Source organism: Oncorhynchus kisutch, unplaced genomic scaffold (assembly GCF_002021735.2).
Source record: "Oncorhynchus kisutch isolate 150728-3 unplaced genomic scaffold, Okis_V2 scaffold954, whole genome shotgun sequence".
In the NCBI taxonomy this organism is placed as follows: Eukaryota; Metazoa; Chordata; class Actinopteri; order Salmoniformes; family Salmonidae; genus Oncorhynchus; species Oncorhynchus kisutch.
This window is the reverse complement of record NW_022262899.1, coordinates 16,256-38,097: the sequence shown is the minus strand read 5'-3', so window position 1 is coordinate 38,097 and position 21,842 is coordinate 16,256. Positions and strand designations below refer to the sequence as shown.

The following is a 21,842-nucleotide window of genomic DNA, read 5'->3' as shown; positions in this document are numbered from 1 at the left end:
ACTTTCACTTGAGTGGTTTTCTATTAAAGTATCTTTACTTTTCCTCAAGTATGAGAATTGAGTACTTTTTCCACCACTGCTTTAGGGAGATTCTGAAGCGGCGCCTGAGACTGCATTTCCTCCACCATCAACAAGACAACAAATGATGGAATTTCTTGTGGTAGAATGATGTCACATCCTTCCGATAGAGTTCCAGACACTTGTAGAATCTATGTCACGGCACAGTGAAGCTGTTCTCATGGAGGCCCAACACCCTATTAAGACACTTTATGTTGGTGTTTCCTTTATTTTGGCAGTTACCTGTAGATGATTGTAACAACTGTTATTTATAGCAGGTGGAATTTAATGACTTGGAACATTCTAAAAGTATATCTTTTTAAAGGTTTTATTTAACCAGGGGAGCTCATTGAGACCAAATATTAACATTCCAATAAAACATTTATAAACATTTAAAAAACTACAACTTCAACATCTGAGTAAATGTTGAAATTTAATCAAGACAAATGCAATTCCTATTTAACAAATTCAACATTAGACTCCTAAACTTCCCTAGCGGAACGAGGGAATCAGGACACTGGGAGTTCTGCAGGTTATTCCAAAAATCGTGGGCATTGAAACTGAAGGCGGATTCACCTAATTTGATTAGTAGAGCTTTGTAAACAAAAAGGGAATAGTGAAGTGATCTATGGGACTTTAATGAGGACCAGCCAACCTTTTGATACAGGATGCAGTGAGGAGTATTAAAACTGTCACCTGTGATAAAGCGAACGGCGCTGTGGTAGACGGCAGCCAAAGGTTTAAGAGTAGTGGCTGCTGCATTCTGGTAAATGGTGTCACCATAGTCAACAACTGGCAGTAAAGTTGACTGTACAACCTGCTTCCTACTGTTTAGGGAGAGGCAAGATCTGTTTCTAAAAAAGAAGCCCACTTTAAGTCTTATCTTTTTAACTAGCTCATCAGAATGTTTTTTAAACGTTGTCAACACGAATGGCCAGATATATTTATAGTGTAGTTAGTGTAGCCAGTAATGCTCAACATGTCCCTCTGTATAATCTGACTGACCCTCTTCCTCTTCTGTCTCTCTAGGAAAGAGCGTCCCATGTCTCTGGGTGTCTTCCCCATGTCAGGAGGGGGGGCAGTTCTGACCCCTGACCTCCAGGCCAGGTCTGAGACGCCGGGCGCAGAGGCCTGGAGGTTCAACGACCTGGAAAATCCGCGCTCCAATGCCAGCCTCAAGGTGGGAGATGGGGACGGCTCGATAACAGATACACAGAGATGTGATTGACACAGCCTAGAAAAAAAGGGGGCAAATTAAACTGTCTATTTTAATGATCAGATACATTTGAATAAACCTGAGTCTGTTTATTTCTGCCTGGGTGAGGCTATAGGGCCCTGTTGAAATACATTTGAAATGCCTCTTTCTGCAAGAAGGGGGGGTTTGGACTAATCATGCACAGTGTGAGAGAGCAAGGGTGCACCTCAATAGTCTAAAGTGGCTGCCTCCTATTGTTTCCTTCCCCTCATGTGCTTAGAGCACAGGGCTTTGGACTAGGCACGCTTAGCATGCCTAATGAAGAGGCCTTTGGAAAGGGCTCTGAGAGGGGAGAGAGTCGGCACCCCTCTGTGATGTCTTCTAGAAGGATCTGACAGGGGTTTCTGTGTATTCATACAACCACCCTCCCCTCCTGCATGTTTCAGAGAGGGCCAACTTCATGAATATGCATAACTTAGCAGGATAGAATGCTCCTTATTTAGTCATTTGTCCTCATGCTGTTAGATGTCTGTCAGATGGTAACATAATGACATCATCGCTCTCTGGCGTTGGATGAGATTCTCAGTAGTATACGAAATGCCGTCACTCTCCCCCACAGACCCACAGTCACAAAGACTTACAGTGTGTTATTGTACTGTCCTGAACGGGGCTTTGCAGGTCCTTTACATAAGCGGTAGGAATAAGCATCACCACTTTGAATATTACTGCATGGAGTCTGTATACATATCTGTTTTTCTCTTCAGTGATGATGATACCCTAAAGGTGCCTGTGTTATTTTGGCTGCTGCTCCGCTTCGTTCAGAAGTGGGGCATGGTCTCCGTGACGAGGGGTAGATGGTCTGTGCCGTGGTACATTCTGGGATAGAGGCTGCTGGCAGGCACCCAATCACTGGGGGAGAGAGAGCGCAGGCCGGCACGTGATTGGATGTTTTGACTCTTTGTAAATGAGTAGTTGTATTGATTGTCAAACTGTTCTACTACATAACATTTTATGGTGTGGCCTACCTAGAAATAGCTTTTTCTTTATGGAATCGTCTATTGTCGACTGTAAGTGTAGTGACAGTGGTATCTCTTAGACTGTATTGGTTTTCTTTATATAGGCTAGAAATACTCAGTCCCAGCGGTCAAAGCTGGTTGAAATGATGTCATAAGAACAAGTTGGGGGTTATGTGCAAACCCCATGTTGACATGACCATAGTTTTCTGACATGTATTCTCTTCAGATGAACTGCTCTGAGTTCATTAACAAATGCCATCGGTCACTCACTACTATTGATTAAGCTCTGCTCTCGTCCAGCTGTCAATTCAAACAGCAAACATATGTCTCGCAGCCATGAACCAAATGCTGTGTGCCATTTCAACCAGATTACCACTGCTTCTGATGCCTGGACTTTTAGAATGGTATCGCATTGCAATAACCCGTCTCTTACCCATACAGAAAAACCTAGAAAAGGGAGATTGCAGCCACCAATGAAGGATGTGAACATATGTATTTTCAGATTTAGTTTGTAATTCGAGTGTGTTCAGAGTTTTTGGGTTCTCCCATAAATAAGGGCGACCTCATAAGCGTTCAACCCAAAGAGTCAGTATGTGAGTAACTCAAACCCTAAATTTCATTGACACAATAATACTCTGACTATGTAAGTAGGGTTCTTCTGTATGGTTCAGTGACTGGACTTCATAGGCTTCAGTCAGCTGTGGTGAGATGGTAGTCACTGGGCTAGTGGGTCGCCTCAAAACCTCCCACATGTTGAATCTATTAACCTTGACTTTCAGCCAGCCATCACCAGCTGTGAGCAATGTAGACCGACACTCACACACCCTCACACACACACGCACGCTTGGCAGTGTGTGTTGCCTCAGTGCTTCTGCAGAAATGCGCCTCTTCATTGTATCTCTCTTCCCAAGCAGTTGGATGCAGACGACCCCCCAGAGAAAAGGGATGGTTACAGTACGCTGCAGATCTCTTGGGGGAATTCTCTCCCAGACGACTGCAAGGTAGTTGTCTCTGTGGTGGTGGAGAAGAAAAGCGTCACTGCAACCCGCTTGTACATGCCATGGAGACCCCATGTTGTGTGTGTGTGTGGGCTTTAGTAGTTGTCTTCAGTGTGCTGATTCATTTTTTCAGAGCAAGCAGCATCTCTTTGCGCATTATTCAAAGTCCCTCACTTCACAGACCGCCTGAGCCCAATGCAACCATGTCAGGTTTCCCTTCAAATCCTAGATAGATCCTCCTCAGTGAGCTAAAGGAACAGTCAATGATCACCTCCATTTAGTTTCCCCCCTAAAATGAGCTGTTTTGATCAGTCAGTGGTCTGTAGAGTGGGGAAGGCGTGGTTCCATTCAGCTTCTATGTTGTCGTGTTTCATTTTTCCAAACTGCATGGTACTAGCTGTACTTCTTAAACACGCTGTTGCTGTCCTAGCTCCGTTTCATTGTTTTCACGTGAACTTGGAAGCAAATTGTCTCACAGTATGTTGTTATCTCACAGTTTTAGCATGCATACCACTCTCCGTAGTTATAACACTCTGTAGTTTTACACAGTAGAACTCCACTCTGTACTTTTCTATCTTATTGTACTCTATGTAGACTTAACATTGGAGATTAGTTCACTTATTATTGTGTTGTCATTCATAGTGAATCTTGTGTTTGTTTCTGTTATGAGCTGACCTTTGAGTTGTGTGTGTGTTCTGTGTTGTCGTCTCTCAGTGAAGGAATGGCACTCCCCACTGGGCCCATGATTGGTTTATGTTCTGTGTTGACCTCTGACCTCTTGTGAAGTCCATGTGAACCCTGTGATCTGATGTGAAGTGTGAATTAGTGTGTATTAGCTGTTGACTGTGTTCTACCCTTTCTTGTCCCAGTCAACATGTTCCTGGTCCTGAGCTCAAACTACACAAAATAGATAATCTACCATCAAATTCATATTTGATTATTGTACAGAATAATGGATACCAATTTCAGTTTTTTAGAGCTTCTCCCAATGAAAAAGCCATCACTTCAAATAAATACCTTTAAGAAATGTTATATATTAAAATGAAACATCTTTACTCCCGAGTGGCGCAGTGGTCTAAGGCACTGCATCTCAGTGCAAGAGGCGTCACTACAGCTCCTGGTTTGAATCCAGGCTGAATTACATCCAGCTGTGATTGGGAGTCCCAATGGGCGGCACACAATTGGCCCAGCATTGGCCGGTGTAGGCCGTCATTGTAAATAAGAATTTGTTCTTAACTGACTCATAATAGAATACATTTTTAATGGAAGTTGATGGATCACAGGAGATTCTGTGTTTCTGTCTGTACTACTTGTATCCTCAATGTCTGTAACTAGTGCTTGTTTAGTTTTGTCCCCAGCTCCAGTGTGATTGCTTTAAGCCAGGCTGAGCTGTGGTGTTGTGGTGTCTCCCCTGTCGGACCTGTTACCATGGTGATGTCCCTGTGTTCCTTAGTTCCTGTTCTGTCTCCACTGTACCTAGCACTAGAGGCAGGAGTTTTTCCTCCGCACATGACCGTACCATGAAAAACTCTGGGCCCTACTTCAGGAAAATGGGTCAAGGTCAAGGTTAGGGTTAACCTTTGACTCTTGACCTCTCTATGACCTCTATGATGACCCTATCGGTTGTGGTTGCAGGATGAGCTGTCGGACCTTGGCCCAAAGTCGGTCACTCTCATGTCCACCACGGCCTCGGACGTCGCCATGGAGGGGGAGGGGCCAAACAGTAAGAGCATGGAGTTGCTGGCGGCACTGGGGAACAGGTCAATATCAGTGGGTATGAAATGTTACTCACGATACTGCAACTAAGTCCTCATGACAAGTATTATAATGGTAGATGACAGAGAGATTTGTCTTTATATCCATTCTTGATGATCTAATAGCACATAATGAAGGTCTCTTAGATTTGATTCTATTCCGTATCATATGTGTCCTGTAGGTTTGCCAGAGAACGAGGATAGCTCAGAGGTGCATGACATCATTGAGTCCACCCCTGAACTGGACATGGACCTCAGTGGATACAAAGCATCCAGGTAACCCCTACAGAACCATCACCATATAGTCAACTTGGGATAAATCCTCTCTTTCATTGACAAATTGAGACTACAATTTAGACCTTGAAATACATTGGGTATTACTCCTGTACAATGTGCTAAATGCTAACTGCTAATCCCTCCACTATGCAGCACCCCGACCAAAGGAGGCATTGGCATTGAGAACATGGCGTTTGACCGCAACACAGACTCTCTGTTTGCGGAGCTGTCGTCTGCAGGCATAGGGGACGTCATCGGAGACGTGGACGAGGGGGCCGACCTGCTGGGTAAGTGAGGGAAGGACCTCTTTCCTATGGCAGCAAAACACCTCCAAGGATGTGTAGTGTTTAGGATTGTAGTAACATTGTTATAACACTAGTGACTCTAATGAAATATAACACCTTTAACGATCTGTGGCTATTTTAGTAATGTTGTAGTAACATTGTAGTAACGTTGTGATAATGAATTACAACACAAGGATCCGTTTCTAAATAAGCTATTCTGTAAGAACTAAATTAAGCCTGACACCTTCAAGAAACAGTATTCATTTTCCCCCAGCATTACAGCAACTTTTGGGAAGATTTATCTATTTAAAAAAATGGACGAACAAACTGTGTCCAAACAATTGGATTCATTTAAAAGTGTATCTTTAGAATATGTCTTTTGACAGATGGAGTTGAACTAGTTTTGGGATGACTTGTGTTAACCCCTTGTGAGTGTCTGAGTGTGTTGTTTACCCAGGTGACCTCCCTACGTGGTTCCTGCTTCTGTGTTCAATGCATGCTAACTCATGAATTACTATAGTAGCAGGCCACTGAGTTAGACAATAAACTGACACTATTTTACTACATTCAGCTCACTAATACACACTGGCTGTTGCACTGAAGTGAAATAACCGTTGCTGTTAGGTAAAAATAAAGCTAAACTGGATTTAGAAATTCTGCTTGTATAAGTTGAAAGTCATTCTCTGCTGTTAGCTCCATCAGTGTCTAACCCGCCTCTCTCTCTCCTCGTTGTGTCCTCTCCTCTGGCTCTTGTCCCTAACCCCAGTGGAGTACTCTGGTGTGTATTATGACCTCAAAACCTCTCCTTTGTTATTTCTCCTCTGATACCTCTCTCTATGCCCTCAGAGAAAAACTCTATTCCAGGGATGGGTATCTGCAGTTGTGGGTGCAGGATTTTGCTCCACCCTAACACACCTGACTTAATTAAAGCAAACACGGTCTATATTGGAAAACCATGGATAGTTTATCAGGCTTTGTGAATCTGGTGTGTTTCAATGCTGGGCTGGAACAAAAGCCTGCCTGTATACACTGTGGCCCTTCAGGACCAGTTGCCCATCCCTGCTCTACATTTGGCCTGCTCTACATTTGGCCTCTCACCACCTCATATCTACAGCTCATTGCTCTACTACTACTGCCTTGACCTGCATTTGACCTCCGCTCCTCGCTAGCATTACAGTGGAAACAAAAGTTGATCACAAGATGAAACCAGACATATGAAAACTGTTAGAAGGCTAAATGCATTTGGAAAATGTTTGTTCTTCATATAACTGCTTTGGTTATACTGATTTCTGTCTAACATGCACCATAAGCATGAAGAATAACTCATCGTACAGCTTAAATAACACATTTTTTACTATACAGCTGACGTAGTTTTAGTCTGTGTGTTTGTTTTTATAGCTTCTCTAGCTTTCCCAACTGTCTCGCTACCCTAGAACTGTAACTCATTCCTTTCTCCACTAGCCTGTTAGGAGTACCCTAGTTCTCATTCCTTTCCCCACTAGCCTGTTAGGAGTACCCTAGTTCTCATTCCTTTCCCCACTAGCCTGTTAGGAGTACCCTAGCTCTCATTCCTTTCCCCACTAGCATGTTAGGAGTACCCTAGCTCTCATTCCTCCGTTGTGTTTCTCATACATACCTCATGTCTCACTCTCTCCACCTCTCTCTCGTTCTCTTGCCTGACTTGGATTGCATGGTTTTATCAGACCTTAGCTTGCTCGGTAAGACCTCACCCGCTCGCTCCATCCTACTCTGTTGCGACATGTAACATGTTCTGTGTGGTGGCTGTTGGGGTTGTCCCTGTTTTGTACTTCTTAGAAATATCTCACTATGAGGTATTTAACACCCTGAATGGACTGATTCTTTATTATATCTATATGAATATTAAAGTCAGTCAATGTGACGATGTGTTCATCCATTGAAGTAAATGCACCTCCATAAATATAGATTTATTTTGGATGAAGATTTTAAAAACATAGTTGATTAAGAACTATTTGATACATAATAGAATCTATCCAGGCCTTCTACACATGCTGTTCTGTAAACTCCAGTTGTATGAACACAAAGCAGAAAACGAGGTCATTTCTCCCCTGGCTGGTGTTGCTCCTTGTTTACAGGTATGGGTCGTGAGGTTGAGAACCTGATCACGGAGAACACACAACTAATGGAGACAAAGTAAGAAAAACACACTGAGATCGGTGTACTTTTACATTTATTTTACATTTATACAGAACAAAAATATAAACGCATCATGCAACAATTTCAAGGATTTGATTTACAGAGTCCCATAAATTCATTAGGTCCTAATCTAGGGATTTCACATGACTGGGAATACAGAAATGCATCAGTTGGTCACAGATACCTTAAAAAAAGGTAGGGGCGTAGATCAGAAAACCAGTCAGTATCTGGTGTGAACACCATTTGCATCATGCAGCGGGACACATCTCCTTCGCATAAAGCTGATCAGGCTGTTGATTGTGGCCTGTGGAATGTTGTCCCACTCTTCAATGGTTGTGCGAAGTTTCTGGATATTGGCCGGAACTTTAACACGCTTTCCTACACATCGATCTAGAGCATCCCAAACATGCTCAAGGGGTGACATGTCTGGTAAGTATGCAGGCCATAGAAGAACTGGGACGTTTTCAGCTTCCATGAATTGTGTACAGATCCTTGTGACATGGGGCCGTGCATTATCATGCTGGAACGTGAGGTGATGGCGGCAGATGAATGGCACGACAATGGGCCTCAATATCTCATCATGTTATCTGCCCATACCATAACCCCACCGCCACCACCACCGTGGAGCACTCTGTTCACAACGTCGACATCAGCAAACCGCTCGCCCACGCGATGCCATACACATGGTCTGCGGCTGTGAGGCCAGTTGGCTGTACTGCAAAATTCTCTAAAACGAAGTTGGAGGTGGCTTATGGTAGAGAAATGAACATGCAATTCTCTGGCAACAGCTCTGGTGGACATTCCTGTAGTCAGCGTGGCAATTGCACGCTCCCTCAATTTGAGACATCTGTGGCATTGTGTTGTGTGACAAAAAATGACATTTTAGAGTGGCCTTTTATTGTCCCCAACACAAGGTGGACCTGTGTAATAATCATGCTGTGTAATCAGCTTATTGAAATGCCACACCTGTCAGGTGGATGGATAATCTTGGCAAAGGAGAAATGCTCACTAACAGGGACGTAAACAAATTTCAGCACAACATTTTAGAGAAAGAAGCTTTTTGTTTCTGGGATCTTTTATTTCAGCTCATGAAACATGGGACTAACACTTTACACGTTGCATTTATAAAGTTATTAAAATGTTATTAGTCTTTTAAACTGGTCTAAAGTCTATTCCATATTTAGATGTAATTAGCTTTGTAGATCCCACTATACTGGACTATATACTGGAAGCACAACATAACACAAACAGCTTGCATGCAGTGTTGTAAGGTGTCACATTCATTCCTTTCCCCCCTTGTTTCCTGTAGGAACGCTCTGAATGTGGTGAAGAATGACCTGATAGCGCGGGTGGATGAGCTGTCGTGTGAGAAGGAAGTGTTGCAGGGGGAACTAGACGCTGTGACACAGACCAGGAAAAACCTGGAGGAGAAGAACAGAGAGCTGGAGGAGGAGCTCAAGAAGTGGGTGAATAACAACAACAACACACGATAACACACTACACACAACTGATCATGTAAGTTCTACACCTGTTGTATTCAGGGCATGTGACAAATCAGATTTGATTTGATTTGACAACAGCAACACACCATATTAATATGGCCACCCCAATTATAAGACTGTTTTTAGGCAAGTCACCAAGAGTAAACTGTCAACATGAACACATGGCATAGCATATGCCATGAACCAATTCTTCTGTTTTTCCAGAGTGCGTGTAGAGATGGAGGAGGTGAAAGGGAAGCCAAACGAGGAAGAGGATGTGAGTGCCTCTTACCATATGTATAACATTGTCCTGTATAATGTGACTGTACCTCTTCATGTCCTATAGTGGTGCCCTTTTCTATATTGTAATCACTGTTAAATGTATATTTTTATGATATTGCTGCAAAATGTACCTTCCTTAAAATTCAGCTTGTTACTATGATTGGTGCGTTGTATGTCCGACCAATTAAAAACACCCTCTCTCTCTGGTGTTCCAGAGTGACGTTCCTACAGCCCAGAGGAAGAGGTTCACCAGGGTAGAGATGGCTAGAGTCCTCATGGAGAGGAACCAGTACAAGGAGAGACTGATGGAATTACAGGAGGCTGTTAGGTGGACAGAGATGATCAGGTGAGGAGGAGGAGAGGAGAGAGTAGGATTGAAGGGAATCGAATAGAGCCAGTATACAATGCAATCCCTCAGCTAACCATGTATTTTTAAACAATATGGCCCATTAAACAATTTGGGAAATTATATCTCCACATTTTAAGAGGACTTTCCTCTTAATCTGAATGCTAGACTTGAAACTAGGCCACTGCCATACACTTGAGTCAGTGGCGGTCGGTGCCATTTAAGATCAGGGAGGACAATTTTTAATGAGCATGGCCTTATTTCTATTACAGCATATTGGATAAATGTTATTCACATTCCCCATTTTTTCCCGCTTGCTTCCGTTTAAGATTTGTTTTTCAACAGAATCTGCAGAATGAATACACCCCTGATCACCTGCAAACACAGTTCGCTTTCATAGAAGCCACGTCCAAACAGCATAATCACTTTGCTTGTTGTATGATTCCTTCTCACATCCACGTTCTCTCCTCTTCTCACCTTTTCCCTTCGCTTGTGGACTTAATTGCACAACACAACAGCTGTCTGTGCCTAGGCGCAAATGATCGCTAACCACTACACCAAGCCTACATTGTTGTCACCATGTTAGCTAATGTCATAGTCAACATATCTACCAGAACTAATGTGCTACAATCATGCATTACGGTGTACAGTCAGTAAGTAGTTTAGCAGTTACACTGGTGAGCCCCGTGGCAATACATTTATTAAACCAAAAGCTTACCTTGACATGGAAGAGTTCCAATGTTGGATAGCCATAGCCAGCTAGCTAACGAGAGAGAGAGGCTCAATATATATATATATATATATATTTTTTTTTCTAGAATCAGATACCTACATGAAGGAATAGGCAAAGGACTATGGATACAACATATGAATCCTTTCCCCAGTTGTTTCCATGGCCTCTGCTATAGTAATATGCAGCAGTTGTTTCCATGGCCTCTGCTATAGTAATATGCAGCAGTTGTTTCCATGGCCTCTGCTATAGTAATATGCAGCAGTTGTTTCCATGGCCTCTGCTATAGTAATATGCAGCAGTTGTTTCCATGGCCTCTGCTATAGTAATATGCAGCAGTTGTTTCCATGGCCTCTGCTATAGTAATATGCAGCAGTTGTTTCCATGGCCTCTGCTATAGTAATATGCAGCAGTTGTTTCCATGGCCTCTGCTATAGTAATATGCAGCAGTTGTTTCCATGGCCTCTGCTATAGTAATATGCTGCAGTTGTTTCCATGGCCTCTGCTATAGTAATATGCAGCAGTTGTTTCCATGGCCTCTGCTATAGTAATATGCAGCAGTTGTTTCCATGGCCTCTGCTATAGTAATATGCAGCAGTTGTTTCCATGGCCTCTGCTATAGTAATATGCAGCAGTTGTTTCCATGGCCTCTGCTATAGTAATATGCAGCAGTTGTTTCCATGGCCTCTGCTATAGTAATATGCAGCAGTTGTTTCCATGGCCTCTGCTATAGTAATATGCTGCAGTTGCTTTATAACTGGTTCCCAGAGTGACGTCAAAGTTAATTGTTTCAGAACACCAAACTTCCAGAATGTTCAAAAGTAAATAAACATTTTTGGAGATCAAATGTTAATAAATAGAATGAAACATAATACTCTGTTGCCTAGTGAAGGGTTTCCTTCTCCACAACCCCTTTCATATACACTCTTTAAGCTCCACTCTGAGACTCCACTCTGAAATCATCCGTCTGCTCTATCCTTGCTCTACCAATTTAAATGAATGAGTTGAAGGGATAGTTCAGAGAAATGACATAGTTATCTAAATATCTCTATACTTAGAAGGCTTTTTATGGACAAAGAGTGACTGCGATCAACACTTTGGTTTGGTTAAACTAACCAATGTCGTAAGTAATTCTGCTGAACAGTCCCTTTAACATGATGCCATGTTGTGTTGTCTTACCAGAGCCTCCAGAGAAAACCCTTCCCTTACTGTTGTGTTGTCTTACCAGAGCCTCCAGAGAAAACCCTTCCCTTACTGAGAAGAAGAAATCCAGCATCTGGCAATTGTAAGCAGTTCTCCTTCAATGACTACCTGTACGAAATAACTCATAGGAATTCTATACATTTCTGATATGATGTATTCAACACTATCAACATGATATCATATGCTAACATTCTGGAAATTCCATCCCTGTTTTCTTTCTTTTTGGATGTGCTATTAAATGTTCAGTCTTAGGTAAATGTTTTAAACATCATAGCCATCCCTCTCTTGTCCCTTGGTACAGTAACTACAGTCTAGCCATGGGTTTAAATACTATTTCAAATCCTTTCAAATCCTTTAGCTTTGCTTGATTGAGCTTGCCTATTGCAACGGAACCAATAGAAAATTCCCAACTGCGTATATCTCACCCACCTGGCAGTCCAGGCAGGCTAAAGCAAACGTTCAAAGTATTTGAAGGATTTTAAATAGTATTTGAACCCAGGTCTGCTACAGTCCCCTGAACAATAGACATATCCTGGATGTGTACTACTCTTTATGTTTTCCATCCAATCCACAAACAAATCAGTCCAATGTGATTCTCTTGCCCTCCCCCCCGCCTGCCCCTGTTGCCTTATGTTGTCCTGCTAGTCTGCTTAAAGACTGCTGAGAGGGAGAGGTCTATGTCAGCTGATTGTACCTCCTTCATGTCCTCTCAGAAGTTGTATTTGTTTACAGGAAAATATATGGACAAGTGCTTCGTTCTGCAATAGGCCTATAACCTGTTGTAGTGCGGAGATTTAAATATGTCCAACTCTTTATTAATGCGCATTCTTGTAAGATCTACTGTCCATTACAGTATGATGTGTAGACATATGAAGAAAATAATGAACAATATAATTGCATGCTTCTTTTGATCAACTGACAGAGGTGTCCTCCTTCATCCCTGTGAGTTTTACTGTGATTAACTGTCTTAACATGGGGCTCTTTCCTCTTACTGTGCTGTGGAGCTCATTGTAATCACATGTTATGCAGTCTATTGAAATCTATCTGCTTGATTACCATCTGTCCCACACTATCAGATTACTATCTGCTATCGACATTCAGATAACATATGCCAAAACGTATATACAAACACAGAAATACACAGGTGTAGGTGTCCTAATATACAGTACTAGTGTACTGTATGTAGGCTTATAATACTATATATTAATATGTATGACTCCCGTTCAGTTAAGGGGCCACGAGTGGTATTGTAATGGGTGGGCCTTGGCTTTGTTAATCAAGGTTCCCAAATCCCCAGCATGCTTCACTTCACTATACTTGAGGTGATGGTGGTGGTGGTGGTGGTGGTGGGTGACTGTTTACTGTTGGTTGGTGGTTGACCCCCGGCCTTGCTCCTCCCTATACCAACCCCCCCCTCCCCCTTCGCATCCCTATTGTTTCTTTCTCTCCCCCCCCGCAGTTTCAGCCGCCTCTTTAGCCCCTCCTCCTCCAGCACGGCAGTGATGAAGAAGGCGGAGTCCCAGGGGAGGGAGGTGAGGTACACGCCCCCTGCAGGAGGGGGAATGAAGAAGAGGAGCAGCACCTTCTCCCAGTTCCCCACCGAGAAGTCCAAGGCCTTCGACTTCCTCAACGAGGAGTGAGTAGTGACACAGCACTCATTCTATCATGTGTTAGTACTGTTGTAGCTCTCCTTATTCCTCTCTTGACCTCTGCCATGATGAGCTATGGTCATTCACTCCATGTATTACACAGCACTTATAATAGAATCATGGATATGTGGGTCAACTACTTATGATGGTTAGAACTGTTCATGACCTGTTCTATTATAGAACTGTTCATGACCTGTTCTATTTTAGAACTGTTCATGACCTGTTCTATTTTAGAACTCTTCATGACCTGTTCTATTTTAGAACTCTTCATAACCTGTTCTATTTTAGAACTCTTCATAACCTGTTCTATTTTAGAACTCTTCATAACCTGTTCTATTTTAGAACTCTTCATAACCTGTTCTATTTTAGAACTCTTCATAACCTGTTCTATTTTAGAACTCTTCATAACCTGTTCTATTTTAGAACTCTTCATAACCTGTTCTATTTTAGAACTCTTCATAACCTGTTCTATTTTAGAACTCTTCATAACCATTCTACACAAACGTTCATATACTCCTAGGGCTTGTTTCTCATGACCCATATTGGGCATATTTCTGGACCTCAAAGCTTTTTCATTGCAGAATCTCATTTGACAGTGCTTTCTAGTCCAGGATTCAGCAAACCGGCCCTTTTTGTCCTGTCTCCCTGTCAGAATGGACCCGTGCGCCTCTCCGTCCCGTAGGGAGCAAAAGAGGGCCCAGTACAGACAGGTCAAAGCCCACATGCAGAAGGAGGATGGACAGGTACAGGCCCACGGATGGAGTCTACCCAGCAAATCTAAGGTAGGAGAGGAGGGGATGGGAGGGAGAGAGTTCGCAATAATAACCATATCCAAGTTTTTATTTTTTATATGACATCTTGTGTGTCCTTTCAGGTAGTGAACGGGGGCCCAACAGAGAACAAAGAGAAGAATCTACCTGTGCCAGTCTACCTGAGGCCCCTGGACCAGAAAGATGCTTCTATGAAGGTGAGCACAGCACACACTGTGATTAAGTTCATTTTGATCTGTGAAAACATACATTACTATTGTGCACAATGCAACATTTGAATACCAAGTTGTGATACACAAGTATAATACATGTTTTGCAATGGAGGCTGCTGAGGGGAGGACAGCTCATAATAATGGCTAGAATGGAGCAAATGGAATGGCATCAAACACATGGAAACTTTGTGTTTGATGTTGTTGATACCTTTCCACTCATTCCGCTCCAGCCATTACCACGTGCTGTCCTTCCTAATTAAGATGCCACTAACCTCCTGTGGTGTATTGAGCTTTTTTAAATGCAATTTCTATAAATTTGACGTTGTTTGATTGATTGATATGTCTGCAGCTGTGGTGTGCTGCGGGTGTGAACATGTCAGGAGGGAAGATCAGCGAGGGAGGGTCCATGTTGGAAGGACAGAGCAGGAAGGGCTCTGTGAGCAGCCTGGACCATTTAGAGACAGAGAACAAGGTAAGGGGGAGGTGTTTTGAGCATGTTGGCCAAGGGGGGTGTACCCGTACCTTAAGCACCTTGACATAAGGAGGGTGTCTCATCAGGATCACAGGACAGTATATGGAAACTTCTGACTGTTTTAGAGAGCTTGTATATCAGTCAACAAAAGTACTGTATGCTGGAACTTTATACAATATAAGTGTTTAAAACAGTTTAATGCTGTTTTTGAGAGCTTGTACTGTAAATGACTGGAGAAAGCAGACTGGATGGTAATACATACAGACACAAGTTAAAGCTCTCATATTTACTGGCCTCAAGCCATCATGACAGGCCTCAGTCAAGTCAACATTGTTAGCCCTTATACATACTAGTCCTGGTATAATGGAGCTCATGATCAGTCTGTCCTGTCCTTGCTCATGATCAGTCTATCCTGTCCTTGCTCATGATCAGTCTGTCCTGTCCTTGCTCATGATCAGTCTATCCTGTCCTTGCTCATGATCAGTCTGTCCTGTCCTTACTCATGATCAGTCTGTCCTGTCCTTGCTCATGATCAGTCTATCCTGTCCTTGCTCATGATCAGTCTGTCCTGTCCTTGCTCATGATCAGTCTATCCTGTCCTTGCTCATGATCAGTCTGTCCTGTCCTTACTCATGATCAGCCTGTCCTGTCCTTGCTTCAGGAGCAGGAGAAAGGTGACCAGGAGAAGGAGAAGGAGCTGCGCCTGCAGGATGAGATGTCCTGCAGGGTGTGGATCTGTACCAGTACCCACTCCTCTACTAAAGTCATGGTGCTGGAGGCCAACCAGCCCTCTGACCTGCTGGACAGCTTCTACGCCTGCAACTCACACGTCCTCTGCATCGCCAGCATACCAGGTATGTGTGTGATGTTTGTGTGTAGTTTGTGTGTGTATGTTTGTGTACAGTTTATGAGGAATTTATAGTATTAATATTCCTCATAATGTCTCAAGATGGGTCTGTATATGTCAGTGTTGGCTGGTGTTACGTTCAATCAGATGAAGGGGTCATTGTAACGTCTGAATGGAATGAATAAAACGGTACTGTGTGTGCTCACTTCTGTGTGTTTTCACATGTCTGTTTCTCAGGTGTGTTGGAGACAGACTACCCTGCAGGGGAGGAGCTACCTGTACCCCAGGACCTGGAGTCTGGGCTAGTTGATGGCGTGTCATTGACAGGCAGCGTGGCCAGTCTGGGCTCCGCGGGCAGCGACGGCGCCTTGGCAACGGAAGGGACCACCGCCGTCCTCCAGATGGCCGGGGCAGGGCTCAATGACCTCCCGGCCCAGCACAGCTCAGGTAACACAGACACAGGAACTGGCTGCGGTTCAGGACATTATAGCAGTGGTCACCTCCATCACTAGTCCTGGAGAGATACAGGGTTTGAAGGCATTTGTTCCTGCCCAGAACTATACCATTTCATTCAACCAGGAGTAGTTGAATGAGGGGTTTTAGTGTTGGCATTTTCACACTTTCACACACATTAAAACTGGGGTATGCCCTGGGTTCCACCCTGAATGATCCTTTTGTGTCTAATGCATACTTACTGTAATATTTTCTCTCTACATATCCCCCCGACCTCCACCCAACAGTGGATCTGTCCAGAGAGCCCAGTCCTGCAGAGGATGGGGTCCCCACGGCGGAAGAGGCCACAGAGGCTACAGAGGAGGGGGAGGAGAGCCAGGGGCTGGTCGTCAGTCAGCCAGGCATCTACACAGAACACGTGTTCACAGACCCTCTGGGAGCTGGCCACCATGAGTCCTCCACTGCAGACACACAGAGGTGAGACTGTCTGACCTAGTACTAGTTAGTAGTGACCTGACCAGGGAGAACTCTGGTCCCTTGTTTAAGGCACTGGGTTTTTATACATGAGTGATTAATGTGTGTTTGATACACTAAAGCTCACCAGCCCTGTTCTTTCTCTCTGTCTCCCAGGGACCAGGAGGGGGTGGGTGAGGCGTCTCTTCCCGACGACATGCTCCCTGCTGGAGAGGACGTCCAGAGGATGAGCAGCGCCCTGCCCACCATGTGGCTGGGGGCCCAGAACGGATGGTGAGGACAAGGGAGTGGTCACCAGGGGCCACTAGGGCCACACAGAAATAAATGAGTATGGAATATATAGTAGAATCTCTTTGGTCAAGAAAAGAAAAACGCATTATACATTTTTTGTAATTTCGCTGTTAATCTTTATTTTTGTTTATGCACCCTGATCTGTATAATTATCTTTAGAAAATCAGCCCCATTTATTTGAGGATTGTGTTTCTTAATCTTTGTCTCCTCTCTTGTCTCCTCCCTCTCTAGTTTGTATGTGCACTCTTCTGTGGCTCGGTGGAGGAAGTGTCTCCACGCCATCAAGCTAAAGGACTCCATCCTCAACATAGTGTGAGTACTCTGAGGACTCCACTAGTACTCAGTCATTTATATACAATACCAATCAAAAGTTTGGACACATCTACTCAATCAAGGTTTTTATTTAATTTGAATATTTTCTACATTGTTGAATAATAGGGAAGACATCAAAACTATGAAATTACACATGGAATCATGAAGTAACCAAAATAAGTGTTAAGCAAATCAAAACATATAGAATATTTTAGATTCTTCAAAAGAGCCACCTTTGCCTTGATGACAGCTTTGCACACTCTTGGCATTCTCTCAACCAGCTTCATGAGTAATGCTTTTCCAACAGTCTTGAAGGAGTTCCCACATATGCTGAGCACTTGTTGGCAGCTTTTCCTTCACTCTGCGGTCCAACTCATCCCAAACCATCTCAATTGGGTTGGGGTCGGGCAATTGAGGAGGCCAGGTCATCTGATGCAGCACTCCATCACTCTCCTTCTTGGTCAAAATGCCCTTACACAGCCTGAAGGTGTGTTGGGTCATTGTCCTGTTGAAAAACAAATGATAGTCCCACTAAGTGCAAACCAGATGGGATGGCGAATCTCTGCAGAATGCTGTGGTAGCCATGCTCGTTAAGTGTGCCTTGAATTCTAAATAAATCATCAACCAGTGTCACCAGCAAAGCACCCCCACACCATCACACTACCTCCTCCATCCTTCATGGTGGGAACCACACATGCGGAGATCGTGCGTTCACCTACTTTGCATCTCACAAAGACACAGCGGATGGAACCAAAAATCGGAAATTTGGACTCATCAGACCAAAGGACAGATTTCCACCAGTCTAATGTCCTTTGCACTTGTTTCTTGGCCCAAGCAAGTATCTTCTTTTTATTGGTGTCCTTGAGTAGTGGTTTCTTTGCAGCAATTCGGCCAATTCACACAGTCTCCTCTGAACAGTTGATGATTAGATGTGTCTGTTACTTGAACTCTGTGAAGCATTTATTTGGGCTGCAATCTGAGGTGCAGTTTACTCTAATGAACTTATCCTCTGCAGCAGAGGTAACTCTGGGTCTTCCTTTCCTGTGGAGGTCCTCATAAGAGCCATTTCATCATAGTGCTTGGTGTTTTTTTGCAACTGCGCTTGAAGAAACTTTGCGGATTGACCGACCTTCATGTCTTCAAGTAATGATGGACTGTCATTTATCTTTGTTTATTTGAGCTGTTCTTGCCATACTATGAAATAGGGCTATATTCTGTATACCACCCCTGCCTTGTCACAACACAACTGATTGGCTCAAATGCATTAAGAAGGAAAGAAATTCCACAAATGAACTTTTAACAAGGCACACCTGTTGATTGAAATGCATTCCAGGTGACTAGCACATGAAGCTGGTTGAGAGAATGCCAAGAGTGTGCAAAGCTGTTATCAAGGCAAAGAGTGGTTACTTTGAAGAATTTCAAATATTAAATATATTTTGATTTGTTTAACACTTTTTTGGTTACTACATGATTCCATGTTTGTTATTTCGTAGTTTTGGTGTCTTAACTATTATTCTATGTAGAAAATAGTAAAATTAAAGAAAAACCCTTGAATTTTTTATTTATTTCACCTTTATTTAACCAGGTAGGCTAGTTGAGAACAAGTTCTCATTTGCAACTGCGACCTGGCCAAGATAAAGCATAGCAGTGTGAGCATACAACAAAGAGTTACACATGGAGTAAACAATTAACAAGTCAATAACACAGTAGAAAACGAAGGGGGGGTCTATATACAATGTGTGCAAAAGGCATGAGGAGGTAGGCAAATAATTACAATTTTGCAGATTAACACTGGAGTGATAAAAGATCAGATGGTCATGTACAGGTAGAGATATTGGTGTGCAGAAGAGCAGAAAAGTAAATAAATAAAAACAGTACGGGGATGAGGTAGGTGAAAAGGGTGGGCTATTTACCAATAGACTATGTACAGCTGCAGCGATCGGTTAGCTGCTCAGATAGCTGATGTTTGAAGTTGGTGAGGGAGATAAAAGTCTCCAACTTCAGCGATTTTTGCAATTCGTTCCAGTCACAGGCAGCAGAGTACTGGAACGAAAGGCGGCCAAATGAGGTGTTGGCTTTAGGGATGATCAGTGAGATACACCTGCTGGAGCGCGTGCTACGGATGGGTGTTGCCATCGTGACCAGTGAGCTGAGATAAGGCGGAGCTTTACCTAGCATAGACTTGTAGATGACCTGGAGCCAGTGGGTCTGGCGACGAATATGTAGCGAGGGCCAGCCGACTAGAGCATACAAGTCGCAGTGGTGGGTAGTATAAGGTGCTTTAGTGACAAAACGGATGGCACTGTGATAGACTGCATCCAGTTTGCTGAGTAGAGTGTTGGAAGCCATTTTGTAGATGACATCGCCGAAGTCGAGGATCGGTAGGATAGTCAGTTTTACTAGGGTAAGCTTGGCGGCTTGAGTGAAGGAGGCTTTGTTGCGGAATAGAAAGCCGACTCTTGATTTGATTTTCGATTGGAGATGTTTGATATGAGTCTGGAAGGAGAGTTTGCAGTCTAGCCAGACACCTAGGTACTTATAGACGTCCACATATTCTAGGTCGGAACCATCCAGGGTGGTGATGCTAGTCGGGCATGCAGGTGCAGGCAGCGACCGGTTGAAAAGCATGCATTTGGTTTTACTAGCGTTTAAGAGCAGTTGGAGGCCACGGAAGGAGTGTTGTATGGCATTGAAGCTTGTTTGGAGGTTAGATAGCACAGTGTCCAAAGACGGGCCGAAAGTATATAGAATGGTGTCGTCTGCGTAGAGGTGGATCAGGGAATCGCCCGCAGCAAGAGCAACATCATTGATATACACAGAGAAAAGAGTCGGCCCGAGAATTGAACCCTGTGGCACCCCCATAGAGACTGCCAGAGGACCGGACAGCATGCCCTCCGATTTGACACACTGAACTCTGTCTGCAAAGTAATTGGTGAACCAGGCAAGGCAGTCATCCGAAAAACCGAGGCTACTGAGTCTGCCGATAAGAATATGGTGATTGACAGAGTCGAAAGCCTTGGCAAGGTCGATGAAGACGGCTGCACAGTACTGTCTTTTATCGATGGCGGTTATGATGTCGTTTAGTACCTTGAGTGTGGCTGAGGTGCACCCATGACCGGCTCGGAAACCAGATTGCACAGCGGAGAAGGTACGGTGGGATTCGAGATGGTCAGTGACCTGTTTGTTGACTTGGCTTTCGAAGACCTTAGATAGGCAGGGCAGGATGGATATAGGTCTGTAACAGTTTGGGTCCAGGGTGTCTCCCCCTTTGAAGAGGGGGATGACTGCGGCAGCTTTCCAATCCTTGGGGATCTCAGACGAGATGAAAGAGAGGTTGAACAGGCTGGTAATAGGGGTTGCGACAATGGTGGCAGATAGTTTCAGAAATAGAGGGTCCAGATTGTCAAGCCCAGCTGATTTGTACGGGTCCAGGTTTTGCAGCTCTTTCAGAACATCTGCTATCTGGATTTGGGTAAAGGAGAACCTGGAGAGGCTTGGGCGAGGAGCTGCGGGGGGGGCGGAGCTGTTGGCCGAGGTTGAAGTAGCCAGGCGGAAGGCATGGCCAGCCGTTGAGAAATGCTTATTGAAGTTTTCGATAATCATGGATTTATCAGTGGTGACCGTGTTACCTAGCCTCAGTGCAGTGGGCAGCTGGGAGGAGGTGCTCTTGTTCTCCATGGACTTCACAGTGTCCCAGAACTTTTTGGAGTTGGAGCTACAGGATGCAAACTTCTGCCTGAAGAAGCTGGCCTTAGCTTTCCTGTGCTGGTCGAGGGCAGTCAGGTCTGGGGTTATGAGTAGGTGTGTCCAAACTTTTGACTGATATTGTACATGATTGATATGATTTTTGGATTATTTCACACACAAAGGTTCCCAAGGAGAGACAGACAGTACTTGTAGTGAGTATTCAGGCCATGTATATCTCACCAGACATGTCTTGTAGTGAGTATTCAGGCCATGTATATCTCACCAGACATGTCTTGTAGTGAGTATTCAGGCCATGTATATCTCACCAGACATGTCTTGTAGTGAGTATTCAGGCCATGTATATCTCACCAGACATGTCTTGTAGTGAGTATTCAGGCAATGTATATCTCACCAGACATGTCTTGTAGTGAGTATTCAGGCCATGTATATCTCACCAGACATGTCTATGTGTGCTCTCTGTCTGCAGGCATGTGAGAGGAAGAGTCCTGGTTGCCTTGGCTGATGGCACGTTGGCTATATTCCACAGAGGCCTGGGTAAGGATGCATTGATTCAAGCCATATTGTGATGCAGGTTAGCGTTTTTGTAATGAATCTTCTAGCTGGCCCAGCCACAAAGTAATACAAAATTAATTTAAACCTAACCATAACTGTAACCACACTGCTAACCCTAATGCCTAACCCCAACCTTAAATTAAGACCCAAAAGCAAATGTGTGTTTATATGAATTTTTACAATATAGACAATTGTGACTTTACAGCTGGCCTATCTAGCGGAAATCACACAGTTCTGCCTCCAGGACCAGACTCTAATAAACGTTAACCTGTATTGTGATGCTCCCTGGAGTAAAACAGCTTGGC

General features: G+C 43.8%; 1 protein-coding gene across 7 annotated transcripts in view; it reads left to right on the top strand.

Moving 5' to 3' along the window:
- LOC109877399 (C-Jun-amino-terminal kinase-interacting protein 4-like) overlaps nucleotides 1-21,842 on the top strand; it is a 49,961-nt gene that overhangs the window by 20,800 nt on the left and 7,319 nt on the right. For 3 of the 7 annotated variants that reach the window (XM_031817177.1, XM_031817174.1, XM_031817180.1), the window contains 22 exons: nucleotides 1,087-1,237; nucleotides 3,183-3,269; nucleotides 4,902-5,040; nucleotides 5,203-5,296; nucleotides 5,450-5,583; nucleotides 6,347-6,358; nucleotides 7,284-7,298; nucleotides 7,695-7,752; nucleotides 9,065-9,217; nucleotides 9,462-9,513; nucleotides 9,734-9,864; nucleotides 11,823-11,879; nucleotides 13,257-13,433; nucleotides 14,099-14,228; nucleotides 14,321-14,413; nucleotides 14,778-14,900; nucleotides 15,562-15,754; nucleotides 15,985-16,194; nucleotides 16,488-16,677; nucleotides 16,831-16,947; nucleotides 17,197-17,277; nucleotides 21,452-21,519. In XM_031817177.1, the coding sequence (XP_031673037.1) occupies nucleotides 1,087-1,237; nucleotides 3,183-3,269; nucleotides 4,902-5,040; nucleotides 5,203-5,296; nucleotides 5,450-5,583; nucleotides 6,347-6,358; nucleotides 7,284-7,298; nucleotides 7,695-7,752; nucleotides 9,065-9,217; nucleotides 9,462-9,513; nucleotides 9,734-9,864; nucleotides 11,823-11,879; nucleotides 13,257-13,433; nucleotides 14,099-14,228; nucleotides 14,321-14,413; nucleotides 14,778-14,900; nucleotides 15,562-15,754; nucleotides 15,985-16,194; nucleotides 16,488-16,677; nucleotides 16,831-16,947; nucleotides 17,197-17,277; nucleotides 21,452-21,519 (2,465 nt within the window). The remainder of the gene's footprint in view (nucleotides 1-1,086; nucleotides 1,238-3,182; nucleotides 3,270-4,901; nucleotides 5,041-5,202; nucleotides 5,297-5,449; nucleotides 5,584-6,346; nucleotides 6,359-7,283; nucleotides 7,299-7,694; nucleotides 7,753-9,064; nucleotides 9,218-9,461; nucleotides 9,514-9,733; nucleotides 9,865-11,822; nucleotides 11,880-13,256; nucleotides 13,434-14,098; nucleotides 14,229-14,320; nucleotides 14,414-14,777; nucleotides 14,901-15,561; nucleotides 15,755-15,984; nucleotides 16,195-16,487; nucleotides 16,678-16,830; nucleotides 16,948-17,196; nucleotides 17,278-21,451; nucleotides 21,520-21,842) is intronic. The other 4 variants (XM_031817179.1, XM_031817175.1, XM_031817176.1 and 1 more) reach the window with 4 other exon arrangements.